The sequence below is a fragment of the Bos taurus genome, chromosome 19 (assembly GCF_002263795.3).
Source record: "Bos taurus isolate L1 Dominette 01449 registration number 42190680 breed Hereford chromosome 19, ARS-UCD2.0, whole genome shotgun sequence".
NCBI classification, from domain to species: domain Eukaryota; kingdom Metazoa; phylum Chordata; class Mammalia; order Artiodactyla; family Bovidae; genus Bos; species Bos taurus.
In genome coordinates, this window is record NC_037346.1 from 46,697,781 (window position 1) to 46,713,425 (window position 15,645).

The 15,645-nt window shown below is 35.8% G+C and overlaps 1 protein-coding gene across 1 annotated transcript in view; it reads left to right on the forward strand.

Moving 5' to 3' along the window:
* The window catches only part of LOC112442576 (uncharacterized), a 60,274-nt gene extending 47,562 nt beyond the window's left edge, over nucleotides 1–12,712 (forward strand). The window contains exons 21-25 of the mRNA XM_024980571.2: nucleotides 7,254–7,307; nucleotides 7,993–8,097; nucleotides 10,414–10,467; nucleotides 11,760–11,864; nucleotides 12,611–12,712. Coding sequence (XP_024836339.2) covers nucleotides 7,254–7,307; nucleotides 7,993–8,097; nucleotides 10,414–10,467; nucleotides 11,760–11,864; nucleotides 12,611–12,696 — 404 coding nt within the window. The 3' untranslated portion in view covers nucleotides 12,697–12,712. The remainder of the gene's footprint in view (nucleotides 1–7,253; nucleotides 7,308–7,992; nucleotides 8,098–10,413; nucleotides 10,468–11,759; nucleotides 11,865–12,610) is intronic.
* The last annotated feature ends 2,933 nt before the right edge of the window (nucleotides 12,713–15,645 follow it).

Below are 15,645 nucleotides of genomic sequence, written 5' to 3' on the forward strand. Positions count from 1 at the left end.
GATGGATTATCATTTATATATTATTGGATTCAGATTGCTAATATTTTATTGAAGATTTTTGCATTCATGTTTATAAGAGATTTTCCTTATTTGTTCAGTCTTCGTTAAATTTTACTAGCAAAGTTAAAAAAATATGTTGAAGATTTTTCTTGTTTGAATTCTCTGAAAGAGTTTTTTAAGGTGGCATTATTTCATTCTTAAATGTTTGGTGGGATTAACCAATGAAGACACCTTGAGTCTGAATTTGTTGTTTGTGTTGTTGGAATTTTTAACTTCCAATTAAAAAGACTGTTTCTTCTTGTGTCAGTTGGTAAACTGTGGTTTTCTAGGAATTTGTCAATTTTATATGAATTTTTAATGTATTTAAATAAAATTATTTAATAACTATCTTTTTAATGTTTGCAAGATTAGTATGGGAATCTTGCTCATTCCTAATATTGGTTATTTATGCCTTTCCTCTTTTTTTCTTGGTTAGTCTTACCAAGGGTCTAACAAGTATTAAAAGTCATTCCAAACAACCAACTTTTCACTTTGTTAAACCTCTACATTCTTAATTCCTTTTTGTTTCATTAATTTCTGCTCTTTGTAATTTTCTTTGATTTCATTTGCTGTTCTTTTTCTAACTTAAGGTGCATGCTTAGCTTATTAATTTTTAATTTTTTTCTTTTCTAATGTATTTTGAATTCTGATATATATATTTTTAGTTATTCAGTTTAAAATATTTCTTAGTTCTATTGTGATTTATTCTCAACCCTCGTGTGTGTGTGCTGTTACTTCAGTCGTGTTCAGCTCTTTGTGACCCCATGGACTGTAGCCTGCTAGGCTTCTCTCCATGGGACTCTCCAGGCAAGAATACTGGAATGGGTTGCCATTTCTCCTCCAGGGGATCTTCCCAAACTAGGGATGAATTTTGAGACATGATATATTTTTTAGTTATTCAGTTTAAGATATTTCTTAGTTCTGTTGTGATTTATTTTCAACCCTCAGATATTCCCATGTGCTTTATTTCTAGGTTAATTGCATGGTAGTCAAAGAACCTACTCTGTGATTTTAATCCCTTTACATTTTATTGTATTTTATTTTTCAACAACTTTATTGGTATATAATCTACATACCATACAATTTGCCCATCTGAAGTATTCAATTCAACAGGTTTTAGCATATTCATAGACTTACGTGACCATCACCATAATAGATTTTAGAACTTTGTTGTTGTTTTTGTTCAGTCATCCTGTCATGTTCGACTCTTTGTGACCCCAGCCAAGGCTCCCTGTCCCTCACCATCTCCCAAAGTTTGCCCAAGTTCATGTCCATTGCATCGGTGATGCCATTCAGCCATCTCTCCTTCTGCCCTCAGTCTTTCCCAGCATCAGGGACTTTTCCAATGAGTCAGCTGTTCACAGTCAGGTGACCAAAATACTGGAGCTTCAGCTTCGGCTTCAGTCCTTCCAATGAGTTTTAGGGTTGATTTCCCTTAAGATTGAGTAGCTTGATCTCCTTACTGTCTAAGGGACTCTCAGGAGTCTTCTCCAGCACTACAGCTCGAAGGTATCAATTCTTTGGTGCTCTTCCTTCTTTATGGTCCAGCTCTCACAACCGTACATGACCACTGGGAAGACCACAGCCTCAACCATACTGACCTTTGTCGGCAGAGTAATGGCTCTGCTTTTCAACACACTGTCTAGGCTTGCCATAGCGTTCCTGCCAAGAAGCAATCATCTTGTGCTTTCATGACTGCAGTCACTATCTGCAGTGATTTTAGCGCCCAAGAAGAGGAAATCTATCACTACTTACACCTTTTCCCCTTCTATTTGCCATGAAGTAATGGGGCTGGATGCCATGATCTTAGTTTTTTTAATGTTTAGTTTTAAGCCAGCTCTTTCACTCTCCTCCTTCACCCGACATCAATATGCTTTTTAGTTCCTCTTCGCTTTCTGCCATTAGAATGGTATCATCTGCATATCTGAGGTTGTTAATGCTTCTCCTGCCTATCTTAATTCCAGCTTGTAACTCATCCGGCCCAGCATTTCTCATGATGCGCTCAGCATATAGGTTAAATAAACAGGGTGACAGCAGACAGCCCTAATGTACTCCTTTTTTAATCCCGAACGAGTCAATTGTTCCATATAGACTCTAACTGTTGCTTCTTGACCCACATACAGGCTTCTTAGGAGACAGGTAAGACGGTTTGGTATTCCCATCTCTTTAAGAGCTTTCCACAGACTGTTATGATCCACACAGTCAAAGGCTTTGGTATAGTCGATGAAACAAAAGTAGACAGTTTTCTGGAATTCCCTTGCTTTCTCTATGATCCAGCGAATGTTAACAATTTGATCTCTGGGTCCTCTGCCTTTTCTAAACCCAGCTTGGACTCTGGAACATTCAGTCAATCAGTTCAGTTGCTCAGTTGTGTCTGACTTTTTGTGACCCCATGAACCACAGCACGCCAGGCCTCCCTGTCCATCACCAACTCCCAGAGTTCACCGAAACCCATGTCCATTGAGTTGATTATGCCATCCTCTGTCATCCCCTTCTCCTCCTGCCCTCAATCTTTCCCAGCATCAGCGTGTTTTCAAATGAGTCATCTCTTCGCTTCAGGTGGCCAAAGTATTGGAGTTTCAGCTTCAGCATCAGTCCTTCCAGTGAATATTCAGGACTGATTTCCTTTAGGATGGACTGGTTGGATCTCCTTGCAGTCCAAGGGACTCTCAAGAGTCTTCTCCAACACCACAGTTCAAAAGCATCAATTCTTCGGCGTTCAGCCTTCTTCACAGTCCAACTCTCACATCCATACATGACCACAGGAAAAACCATAGCCTTGACTAGACGGACCTTTGTTGGCAAAGTAATGTCTCTGCTTTTCAATATGCTGTCTAGGTTGGTCATAACTTTCATTCCAAGGAGTAAGTGTCTTAATTTCATGGCTGCAGTCACCGTCTGCAGTGATTTTGGAACCCAGAAAAATAAAGTCAGTTACTGTTTCCACTGTTTCCCCACCTATTTGCCTGGAACATTACCAAACCCCAAAAGGAAACCTCTTACCCACTAACAGTCATTCCCTACTCTCTTCTTCTCAGCCTCTAGCAACCATTAATCTGCTTTTCATCTCTACCGGTTTGCCTGTTCTGGAGATTTCACGTGTTCTGGAGAATCATAAGTGACTGGTTTCTTTCATATAGCATAATGTTTTCAAGGCTCGTCCATTTTATATCATGTATCACCACTTCATTCATTTTTGTTGCCAAGAAATCTTCCATTATATGGATATACCACTTTTTGTTTCTTCATTCGTAAGTCGATGAACATTTGGGGTTTGTTTCCACATTGTGGCTATTATGAATAATGCTGCTATGAATAGTCTCATGTAAATTTTTATGGATACATGTTTTCATTATTATTGGGCATATTCTTAGGAGTGGAAATGCTGGAACATATGATAACTCTATGTTTAACATTTTGGGGAATTGAAATTATTTTACAAAGTAATTGTATCATTTTACATTTCCATCAGCAACATGTGAGGGTTCCCATTTCTTCACATCCTTGTCACTACTTGTTATTATCTCTCTTTTTTATTATAGTCATCCTAGTGATGTAAAGTGGTAGTTTTAATTTTTATTTATTTTATGTCTAATGATGTTGCACATCTCTTCATGTACTTGTTGGCTATTCATATATTTCCATTAGAGAAACATATATTCAGATTCTTTACCTATTTTTCAATTGGGTTGTCTTTTTATTATTGAGTTATAAGATTCTTTATATATTCTATATAAAACTCCCTTATCATACGCATGATTTTCAAATACTTTCTCCTGTTCTGTGAGATCCTCACTTCCTTGATGGTGTCCTTTGAAGCACAAATGCTTTTAGCTTTGATGAAGTCCAGTTTATCTAGTTTTTCTTTTGTCACCTATGCTTTTGGTGTCATATATAAGGATGTTTTGCCTAATCCACAATAAAAATGATTTATTTTTATATTTCTTTCTAAAGGTTTTATAGTTTTAGCTCTTAATTTTGAGTCTATGATACATTATTTCTGTATATGGTATGAAGAAGGGATCTAACTTCAGTCTTTTGCATGTGGATGTATAGTTGTCTCAGCACCATTTGTTGAAAAGTCTCCTCTTCTTCATTGAACTGTCATGATACCCTTGTCAAAAATCAGTTAACAGTGAATACAGTGATTTATTTCTGAACTCTCAGTTCCTCTCCATTGATCCATATATCTAGCCTTTTGCTGGTACTTCACTACATTGATTACTATCACTTTTTAATAAGGTTTGAAATTGGAAAGTGTACGTCTTCCAACTTTGTTCTTTTCTCTGAGATTGTTTTGGCTATTCAAGATACCTTGCATTTACATTTGAATTTTAAGATTGGCTCGTAAAATTTGGCAAAAATGCCAGCTAAGATTTGATAAAAATGTTCTTGTGTTTCTAGATCAATTCAGCATGTGAGAGAGGGTAGGGGATAGTCACAGAGAATATTACCATCATTTCAATATTAAGTGTTCTGATCCATGATCATGGGATATCTTTCCATTTATTTAAGTCAATCAATTTCTTGCAATAATGTTTTATAGTGTTTGAAGTATGAGTTTTGTCCCTTTTTTTTGTAAATTTATTCCTCAGTGATAGGTGATTTGTTCTTTTGATGTTACTATAGATGGAACTGTTTTCTTAATGTTATTTTGGACCATTTATTGTCATTACTTTTGTGGGTTTTTTAATTTTATTTTATTTTTGGGGGGGTTTTGAATTTTTTTTTATTTTTTAACTTTACAATATTGTATTGGTTTTGCCATATATCAAAATGAATCCACCACAGGTATACATGTGTTCCCCATCCTGAACCCTCCTCCCTCCTCCCTCCCCATACCATCCCTCTGGGTCGTCCCAGTGCACCAGCCCCAAGCATCCAGTATCGTGCATCGAACCTGGACTGGCGACTCGTTTCATATATGATATTATACATGTTTCAATGCCATTCTCCCAAATCATCCCACCCTCTCCCTCTCCCACAGAGTCCAAAAGACTGTTCTATACATCAGTGTCTCTTTTGCTGTCTCATATACAGGGTTATTGTTACCATCTTTCTAAATTCCATATATACGCGTTAGTATACTGTATTGGTGTTTTTCCTTCTGGCTTACTTCACTCTGTATAATAGGCTCCAGTTTCATCCACCTCATTAGAACTGATTCAAATGTTTTCTTTTTAATGGCTGAGTAATACTCCATTGTGTATATGTACCACAGCTTTCTTATCCATTCATCTGCTGATGGACATCTAGGTTGCTTCCATGTCCTGGCTATTATAAACAGTGCTGCGATGAACATTGGGGTACACGTGTCTCTTTCCCTTCTGGTTTCCTCAGTGTGTATGCCCAGCAGTGGGATTGCTGGATCATAAGGCAGTTCTATTTCCAGTTTTTTAAGGAATCTCCACACTGTTCTCCATAGTGGCTGTACTAGTTTGCATTCCCACCAACAGTGTAAGAGGGTTCCCTTTTCTCCACACCCTCTCCAGCATTTATTGCTTGTAGACTTTTGGATCGCAGCCATTCTGACTGGCATAAAATGGTACCCCATGGAAACTCCTAGAGAATATAGGCAAAATACTTTTGTTTTTAAAGATTTATTTATTTGGCTGTGCCAGTTCTTACTTGAGGCATGTAGAATCTTCGATTTTCGTTGAGGCGTGCAGGATCTTTAGTTGAGGTATGGAAACTCTTAGTTGCGTCATGTGGGGTCTAGTTTCATGACCAAGGGTCAAACCCAGGCCTCCTGCATTGGGACCATAGAATCTTAGCTACTGGATCACTAGGAAAGCCCCTCATTACTTTTAAAATTATTGATATTTGGCTTTACAATGCAATATATGATCATTTTTGTAAATGCTCCCTTATGTGAAAGGAAATATGCATTCTGAAATTATTGGGTACAGTGTTGTCTATATGTGCATTAAATCAAGTTTGTTAAATTTGTAGTTCAAATTTCCTGTAGTCTTAATGCTTTTTTTCTGCTTATTTTATTAACTACTCATTGAAATATATTAAAATATCCAACCATAATTTAGAATTTTTCTTTTTCTCCTTCTAATTTTGCAGTTTTTTGTGTTTGTGACCATGTTGTTTGGTGTCAATATAACCCCACTACTTTGTTTTTGCTTAGTATTTGTTTGGTCTATATCTACCCATCCTCTTACTTTCAACTTCTCTAAATCCTTATATTTCAGATATTTTAAATTCTTAAGTTTTAGATGGTTAGATCACTTCCTTGATTAATTTTTCCTAACATGTAAATAAGATATAGTAACCTTCTTTATCAACTGTTCAAAGAACACAGAAAGCAGAAACACTTCTGGTTTGATTTATGAAACTATCTTAATCTTGATACCCAAACTTGATGAAGAAAACACAAAAAAAGGAAGATCAGTAGCCAGTCTCTCTCATAAACAAATGTGCAAAAATCCTAAACGAAATATTAGCAATATGAATCTGTTGTTTTTATTTTTGTATTACTAATAGCAGTTATGATATTACTAACATATTTGTGTTTAAATCTACTTTTACTCAATGCCTTTATTTGTACCTGTTCAACATTCTGTTTTCTTCCATCCTTGCTTTGCTTTTGGGTTTCTATTATTTTTCTTATTAGTTTGGACTTTTTAAAGATTATTTCGGAGATTACAATATACATCCTTAATTTATCTTACTCCAATTTTGTATTGGGCTTTTATCCTCATTCAAGACAGTGCAAGATTCTTGGACTATTTTAATTTTGTTAATCCCCCTTCCCAATTTATTGTCTTGTTTACACACTATGTTCCTCTAGAATTACTCATACATTATCATTTCATTTCTTCATATTCTTTCTTACAGTCCTAAATTGAAAGGGGCCATTGAATGTTAAACAGGATTAAAATTTTTTCAACTTATTCCTAAAAACTACTTGTAAAATTTTATAACATTGGGAACAAAGAGGAATTTATAAGTAGGATTTAAAAAAGACTTATACATAAAGAATAAAAGTGTGAACACTGGAGGAAATAGTGGGACGCATGAAACAAAGTAGAGGAAAGGACTAAAACAATTTTTTATGTCTAAGTAACTATTTATTATATAAAATGTAATAGAATAGAACTAAAATGTAAGATGATATCAACATTCTAGCTGAGGGCAGGAATCACAGGTTGAGAAAGCATAAGGAACAGTCTCATTGTTATATATGACTGCTTTGTGTCTTACAGTGGATGGGAAAGTTGATCTAAAAAATGTGACACTGAGTATGAAAGACTTTACTGGTGAGTTTCTATGACACTGAAATCATAATGCTTTATAATAAGTCATATTTTAGATGCTCTTGTCTAGTAGTCTATTGTTCATAGTAATTTTGACATTTACCCAATTATCATTAAAGATTTCTACCTGAAAAAATCCACTCAATCTCTGGTTATCTATGTATTAAAATGAAACCACAGACTTTGTTCTCATAACAAGTTCTATCTATGGTAGAGATACTATATAGGTCTGTCTTTGCCTACATGTGAATAGTTAAATTTTAGGTAAGCATGTGAAAAAATAAGGCAAAGCCTTGGAAAGTGCAAGATAATATATTTTTGTATGTGTATGTGTGAACAGTTACATAAGTCCGTATAATATCTCCTCTCATAATTATTTCTTTTGGCAATTCATTATCCAATCTGATAACTAGATTTCATTCTGCATATTATTCCCAACTTTAAGAGAGCCCTCACTATCTCAATATTATAAGAGCAAACTTACTTTGACTTCTATTGATACACTGAATTTCCATATCCTGTTTTGCCTCTGCTTTTTAATCAGATTGGAAATGATGCCACATAAAGTATTATAAATGTATCTAAAGATACATGCAACATAGGCTAATATCATGTTCTAGTGAACCTCTTTAAAACATTGAATAAAATTTCTAAAGTTTTCACCTATAAACACTCTGTCTTTTCAAAGGAGAAAAGATTAATGCCAGTGATCTGAAAAATGTTCTTGGAGACATGGGGATAGAAGTCAATGATAAGGAATGTCTGGAACTGCTAAAATTACTGCCAATTGATGGTGAGCTGCATTTGGGTTACTGTGACCCCCAAAGCATTGAGTTTTATGGTTCTATTTATGATGTTTATACTTTAAAGTGTCATGTGTTCATATTTACCTGCCCCCACCCTACAGCTCTTGCTTTCTTATGAACAGTGTCTCTATTTCTCTATGCGAACTCAAGGACAGAGATCAACTGTCAAAAGAATCCTCTTCCAAAAAATCAGTGTTGAGGAGGTAAGATGTTACTGATGATTTTGAAAAAGGGGAGGAAGGAGTGGAATTTACATTTTGTCTCTCTCAGTAAGCATCAAAAAAGCCCTCAGAAGAAAGTTTTTTTTTCCTTTAAGTACAAAAGCTCAACATCTTTCTGATAGCTGCTCGACAAAGCATCTTCTCAGCAAAGTTCTATGTATCCCTGTAAGTAAATCTTGTACCAGCTGCCAAGAAATTAGAGTTTTCTGTATTATTATATCAGTTCAGAAGTTAACAACATCTTCAAGCCTGAGCTTTGTAGCATCCAGTACCAGCAGCTGCATCATGAAGAAGAGCCTGAAGAAACCTGAACAGGCTGCAGGTTACAGTCTTCCACCTCAAAGCAGCATCTCTGCAGAGAATGCAGAATACTTTGAGTACAAAGATGAGTCTGAGTTTGCAAAGCCTCCGTGTTATTATATTACCTGGCTAGACAGCACATTAGAAAGCAGAGACGTTACTTTGCCAACAAAGGTCCCTCTAGTCAAGGCTATGGTTTTTCCAGTGGGCATGTATGGATGTGAGAGTTGGACTATAAAGAAAGCTGAGCACCGAAGAATTGATGCTTTTGAACAGTGGTGTTGGAGAAGACTCTTGAGAGTCCCTTGGACTGCAAGGAGATCCAACCAGTCCATCCTAAAGGAGATCAGTCCTGAATATTCACTGGAAGGACTGATGCTGAAGCTGAAACTCCAATACTTTGGCCACCTGATGCAAAGAGCTGACTCATTGGAAAAGACCCTGATGTTGGGAAAGATTGGGGACAGGAGGAGAAGGGGACGACAGAGGATGAGATGGTTAGATGGCATCATCGACTCAATGAACATGGGTTTCAGTGGACTCTGGGAGTTGGTGATGGATGGGGAGGCCTGGCGTGCCGCGGTTCATGGGGTCGCAATGAGTTGGACACGACTGAGTGACTGAACTGAACAACACTACCCAGTTATGATGAAGGCAAGAGAATCAAGCATGAAACTACTATCCCTTCAGTTTCTGGAAGAGATGAGTATTTTGTGGGTCAGGATGACTTCGATAATGCTGACCAACTTAGTTTAGGCAACAACAGGATTTTCATGTGAACTTTTTTATGGCATTCTTCTTTAAAACTAGATTGGGTATTTCCTGTCTGCTTTCCTGGCCACTTCAACTGCAGGAAAGTATGAGGCCATTTCAGGATTTGGCCTCTCTCTAATCAAGCAGATCCTTGTTGTCAGGTTTTCCACCTATTTCCCTGGATATTTTGATGGTCAGAATTGTCTCTGGTGGGTGTTTCTGGTTTTAGGTTTTCTCCTGTTTCTCAGAGGATTGGTTAATTATGCAAAAGTTTGGAAGATATAAAAACTCAAATTTCTGCAGGACAGAGTTCTCTTTATTTAGCGAAGACATTTTCTGGCAGAGGCCTTCCTGCGTTTATGATTCCTCTCTCAAGAAACAAGAGAACACCTGCAGGAAGTGAATCGAGATGCAGAACACAGAGGAATAACCACCTGCTTTTAGAGAAGAAAGTGCTATTGAAAAAGAGAAAATAGGATGAAGCAAATTCCTGCTGTTACTCATTAGGCCACTGACATGTCAAACTTGAACTGGAAGAAGTAAAGAAAACAGAATAGAAATGTGATAGGAAAAAGGAATGAAAAGAATTTAAAATAGAATAGGAAAAGATGGTGAGTTTTAGCTCTGTAGCATATAAACTGGTAGTTGCTGTGGATGTGAAAGAGTAAGTAGATCTATTAATAATACCAGAATTGATTATGATGAGCCAAGTTCTGTCCTCACCACACACAATGATGACACCTTATCCCTATTTTACAGTGGAGAAACCTGAGGCATAGAAAGGGTAAGTTATTTGCCTAAGGTCACAACGTTAGTCAGTAGCAGAGCAAGAATCTGAACCCGGACTCTTAACCTTTACACCAGACTACCACTCTATACCATAATGCCACCTTTTCTCATTGCTTAGCTTCATCATAATTTGAAGGTAAATATGGGTAGATTTATAAAGTCAGTCACAAAGAGGAAAGTCTGATCCTTAAGTTCTATCTGTGAGTCATTCTCTGTCCTGAACTATGCCTTTTCTTACAGGTGATAAGAAAGTTTTTCAGAATAGACTGCTAGCAGCTTTGAAGTCTTTTAAAGGTGGGTAATAAATGTAAGGAGAAAGTACACAAAACTGAGATTCTCAATCTTTGTATTTACTTTTTCCTAGTCATTGGATCATGATTCCTCTGCCAGCCCTTTTAAATGTTGACGCTATAGTTTTGTTTTGTTTTGTTTGAGTGTATGCTGTGTAGACTTGATCCCAAGGTCAGATTCAAAGGAACCAGTCCTAAGTATCTCCACAGTTCTCTTTTTGTGTACTCTTGAGTAGGTCAAGTTGGAGTTTTAGTTTTCATAGTGCTGAAAATAACCATCACAATGCACAGCTATGATCTATTAGTTTTCCTTTCTTTTTTCAGTATAAAAGGTGTCATTCCCAGTAAATATAAAAATTAAAGAAAAACTCATCACTCATATTGCTACTGCTGAATCATTGCCACTCTTTGTATTTTGAAGCCCTTTAATGTTAAAATAGCAAAAATTTCATATAGTCAAAATTGCTCTAAAATCTCATTGGAAGACTCCATAAAAGAAACCAACATTCTAGTCTTGATAAGTCTGGTATAGTCACTTTTTCTTCCAATGATATGGAATAGATTGTTATTCCTACAGTAAAGCAATTAGCTGAAGTAGCTGGCTTGCCTAAGAGCCATAATGTACAAAAATATATCTCATACTAGAATCTCACTGAGTGAAGATGCTCACAGTATGATAGGCTTAGTGGAATTTAGTCCATCTGATGGAACAGTAAATTGATGTTCATCTGGAGTTTTCTCTACTTAAGTGCTTGTGGCTCCTGGAATGTCAGGGAGAATCATGTGAATTATTTCATTGTTCATTTATACTGGGCATGTGATTTTAATTCATATAAGTTAAATGATTGTTTGATATAATTACACCCTATTTAAAAAGCATTTTTTTCCTGTGATACCCATTTTTTGTAACACCTATAGCTATGTAACTTTCTGTGGAATGAAAATACAATGGTTTACTTCACAATATCTCTTGTCTTTAGATATTTAAATTCAGGGTACTTTTTTCTTTTTCCACTTATTATGAGTAAGATTATAATAAACATTTACCTGTCCCCTTTGACATGAGCTTTTTCTGTATTTCTAAAAGTGAAATTAGTGGGATAAGAGTTATGAACATTTTAAAGAATTGTGATGGTTATTGCCAAACCACTTGCCAATAAAGTAATTCTAGTTAACACTCTTACCAGCAGCCAGATATATTGAGAGCTGAGAGCTGGTTTAACTCATCAGGACAAGAAGTATTTTTCTTATTGTATCTTTATTGAGTTTTTTGCACATTTATGTCTTTTTCCTAAGGTGGAAAAGTTGATGTCAATAATCTGAATCCAGTTCTGGGGAGCATGAGGATCAAGCTCAGAAATAAGGAACTTAAAAGTGTAGTGGAAAAGCAGCCTATTGATGGTAAGCATTGAATTTCTAAAACTAGACTGATTTGAGGAGTTAAAGAAATTTTTAAGAATTTGAAGAACTAGTCTTAAACTAAGAAGAAATCCTATCTTTTGTCATTTTTATTCATCTGAAATTGTCATCCTGCTCAACTATCAGTAATTTTGAGGGGATATTCACAATGGTTTTATCAGCTCAGAGAATGGCTGGGAGAAACAAACTTGGGAGCAGGGATTAATGAATGAATGAATAACAGAGAGAGCCAGAAATGACTGAGAGAAAGATATCCATAATGGGGAGTAGTGGAACATCCTTAATATTTCTTCAAGTATCTAACAACCACATGTCATCACCATTTAGAGATAGATAAATAAGTTGAAAACATTAAAGGAAAGCTGATTGAGAATAGATGAAAGATTCAAAGCCCCTACCTTAGGATCAGTGCCAGATATAAGGTTCACCAAAAAAACAAACAAAAACCCTGACTCTTTATAAATGGCATTTTTACGATGCTTGTAAGAAAGCATCTGAAGACCTAAGAACTAAATAATACATTTGTCATAGTCAGACACTGTGTTAGAAGGACAAGGGACAAACACTGTTGTTCTTCTTACTAATAATGAATCAAGCATTCAACAGGAAATATAAATTTAAGGTGAACACAAATAATTTAGTAGAATATATAGACTTTCACTGCGGTCTGGGTCACAATTTTTCTAAGTTCTGTGTCATTGTCTGAATTTTTATGCTTTGTATTACAGCTGATGGAAATGTTCCTCTGAAAAAAGTGATGAGTGATATTAAGGCAGTTACAGGCAAGTTAAAAGTTATAAGATTAAAATCCTAACTCTCCTATTCCATCACCCTGCCTTCCCACTTTTTGAGACAGGTATATCCTAAATTTTATGTTGCTTATTCTTCTTTTGAAAAATCATAGCTTTATTATCTAGGTGATAATGCAACAGACATAGTGTTTTCATTTTGCTTCATTCAACACTATAAAAATGCTATCATAAATGTGCAGTATTCCCTAATCCTAACCCTAATAACATTCTAACCCTAAAACAAGTTCTATATTTCATTTTTTATTTAAAGATAATTATGTATTTATGATTTTGTAGTTTATTATTGTAGTTTCTTTTCATTGTTATATAAATGTTCTATTTGCAAATACGCCATAATTTATTTATCCCGTCTCCTGTATATGAATATTTATATTGTTAGGCAAGAAAATGAAATTAAAAGGGATCCCAATTGGAAAGGAAGAAGTAAAATTGTCTCTATTTGCTGATGAGGTGATCTTACTTTTATATATATATATATATATATATAAGATATATATATACAAAACTACGAAGACTCCACCAAAAACTCATAACTAATAAATTCAGTAAAGTCGCAGGATACAAAATCAACATATAAAAGTCAGTTGCATTTAGAGTTTGATATCACCAAGATGATAAAGTAGGGGACCACACTCTCCACGAAGATCAACAGTTAATTAGATATCCACCAACAGAGCAGTTCTAGGAGAGCTCAGGAGTCCACTTAAGAAACTAAAGCAACCCAGTGGAGTTTAAACCTGAGAATAACTGTGTTAAAGGGGTAAGAACAATTGATTTTGCCTGTATCAGCACATCCCCTTGGTGGCACTGTCAGCACTTAGAGGGAACTCCCCAGATAGAAAGAGTTCTCCTAGCAGGAAGAGAAAAATAGGGTAGATGACTAGCTTCTCCATCCTTTCAGGGAACTTCACAAAGGACCTACTTTGAGGATTTCCCTGGCAGTTCCAGCGGTTAAGACTTCAGGCTTCCACTGCATGTTTCATCCCTGTCAGGAACTAAGATCCCACATGCCACATGGTTCGGCTGCAAAAACAAATGAACAAAAATCACAGGACTTGCTTTGCTTTCATTCCACCCAGAGACCCAGAGAGGTGCAAAGCTGAGATATACAGAGACAGCTAGGAATAAAGAAGAGTAGGGCTTAACCACTAACAGCAACACAACAGGATCAGCTTCAGTCCAATGCAGAGGACTCCTACTTCCAAACACAGTCACATTACAAGGTACTAAGAATTAGAACATCAACATATAAATACCAAATGGACACAATTTGGTTCATAAAATGAAATATTATTTAGCTTCAAAAAGACATGAGGACTTCTGTGGTGGTCCAATGGTTAAGAATCCACCTGCCAATGCAGGGGATACATATTTGCTCCCTGGTCCAGGAAGATTCCCACATACCACAGAGTAACTAAGCCTGTGCACCACACTATTGAGCCCACATGCCTGGAGCCCATGCTCTGCAACAGAAGAGGCCACCGCAGTGGGAAGCCCATGCACCACAACTAAAGGGTGACCAATGTTCACGGCAACTAGAGAAAGCCTGCACACAGCAACGAAGACCTAGAGCAGCCAAAAAAAAACAATTTTTTTTAACTTAAAAAGATGAACACATCTGTTGTATCAATCTCTTCTTAAAAAGAAGAAGAAATTAAGTACTGATATATTTTACAATGTGGATTAACCTCAAAAACATTATGCTAAGTAGTATAATCCAGACATAAAAGGTCACATATTATATGATTCCATTAATAGGAAGAGGTAATAGATCCATAGGGTCAGAAAGTAGGCTCATGATTGTTAGGAACTGAAAGGAGGGTACAATGGGTGATGATTATTAAACATGGGGTTTCCTTTCCAGGCAATAAAGATATCTGAAACTAGAGAGAGTTGATTCACAACATTGTGAATGTACTAAGTGCCACTGAATTGCACACTTTAAAATAGTTACTTTTACATTATGAGAATTTCATCTCAATTAAAAAAATCAACCAGCCACAAAAGTGGTATTCAAAGATAGGAAGATGCAGTGGAAACAGTCTAGTCTGGTAGTGACATTATTTGAAATGCGAGCCTGAAGTGATAGTAAAAGGTAGACTTACTTTTAATTGGTGTTATTATTATTTCTAAGTTCTGTACAAATAATATATCCCCTATGACCTGTTCCCAGGGTGGACCTCTCCTAGAGCCCCTATTCTCCCAATATGTCAGTGAAACTAATATGTGTATGATTTCATTTATAAGATTTGAAAAGAAGCAGAGCTAAATAACAGTGATTAAGCATGCCAACTAGATGATAAATGTATAAAGAAAAGCAAGAAATCATTGTCCAACTCTGTAATGACCTATATGGGAGAATAATCTGAAAAAGAGTGGATATATGTATAACTGATTCACTTTGCCATGCAATAGAAAGTAATAAAACACTGCAAATCAACTATACTCCAAGAAAAAAATTTAAAGTAAATAGCTCCAAAAATTTTTTTTGTATTATAGTTAGTATAGCATAATGCAGTCATTCTCATTAATTTCAAAGACACTGGAATACCTAGAAAAATACTAAATTATATTTAGTAGCCTCCATTTAAGAAAGTGTGGGACTATGTGCTACATAATAGTACTTATGACCAATCTACATCAAACCAAGTTTGGGGAAAACGATTAAAGGTGAATAGTTTTAACCCAATTCTGGAACTTTCGTGTTTCCTTCCAAACTGATTTCTAGGTTTAGGTATTGATATATAATAACTGAAACCCAAACCATCATTTTATTTTTACACAAAAGTTCCTTTGAGTTCATTTTCAGAGACCATCCTAAAAATCTCTCATATACTATACAGTTAAAGAAAATGTTTCTCTAAATAGAAATGCCTTCAAAATGTTCATGATTCATGTAAATAAAGTCATCAGTGCTTTGATGTTAAACAAAAGAAAAATGAAATCATTGT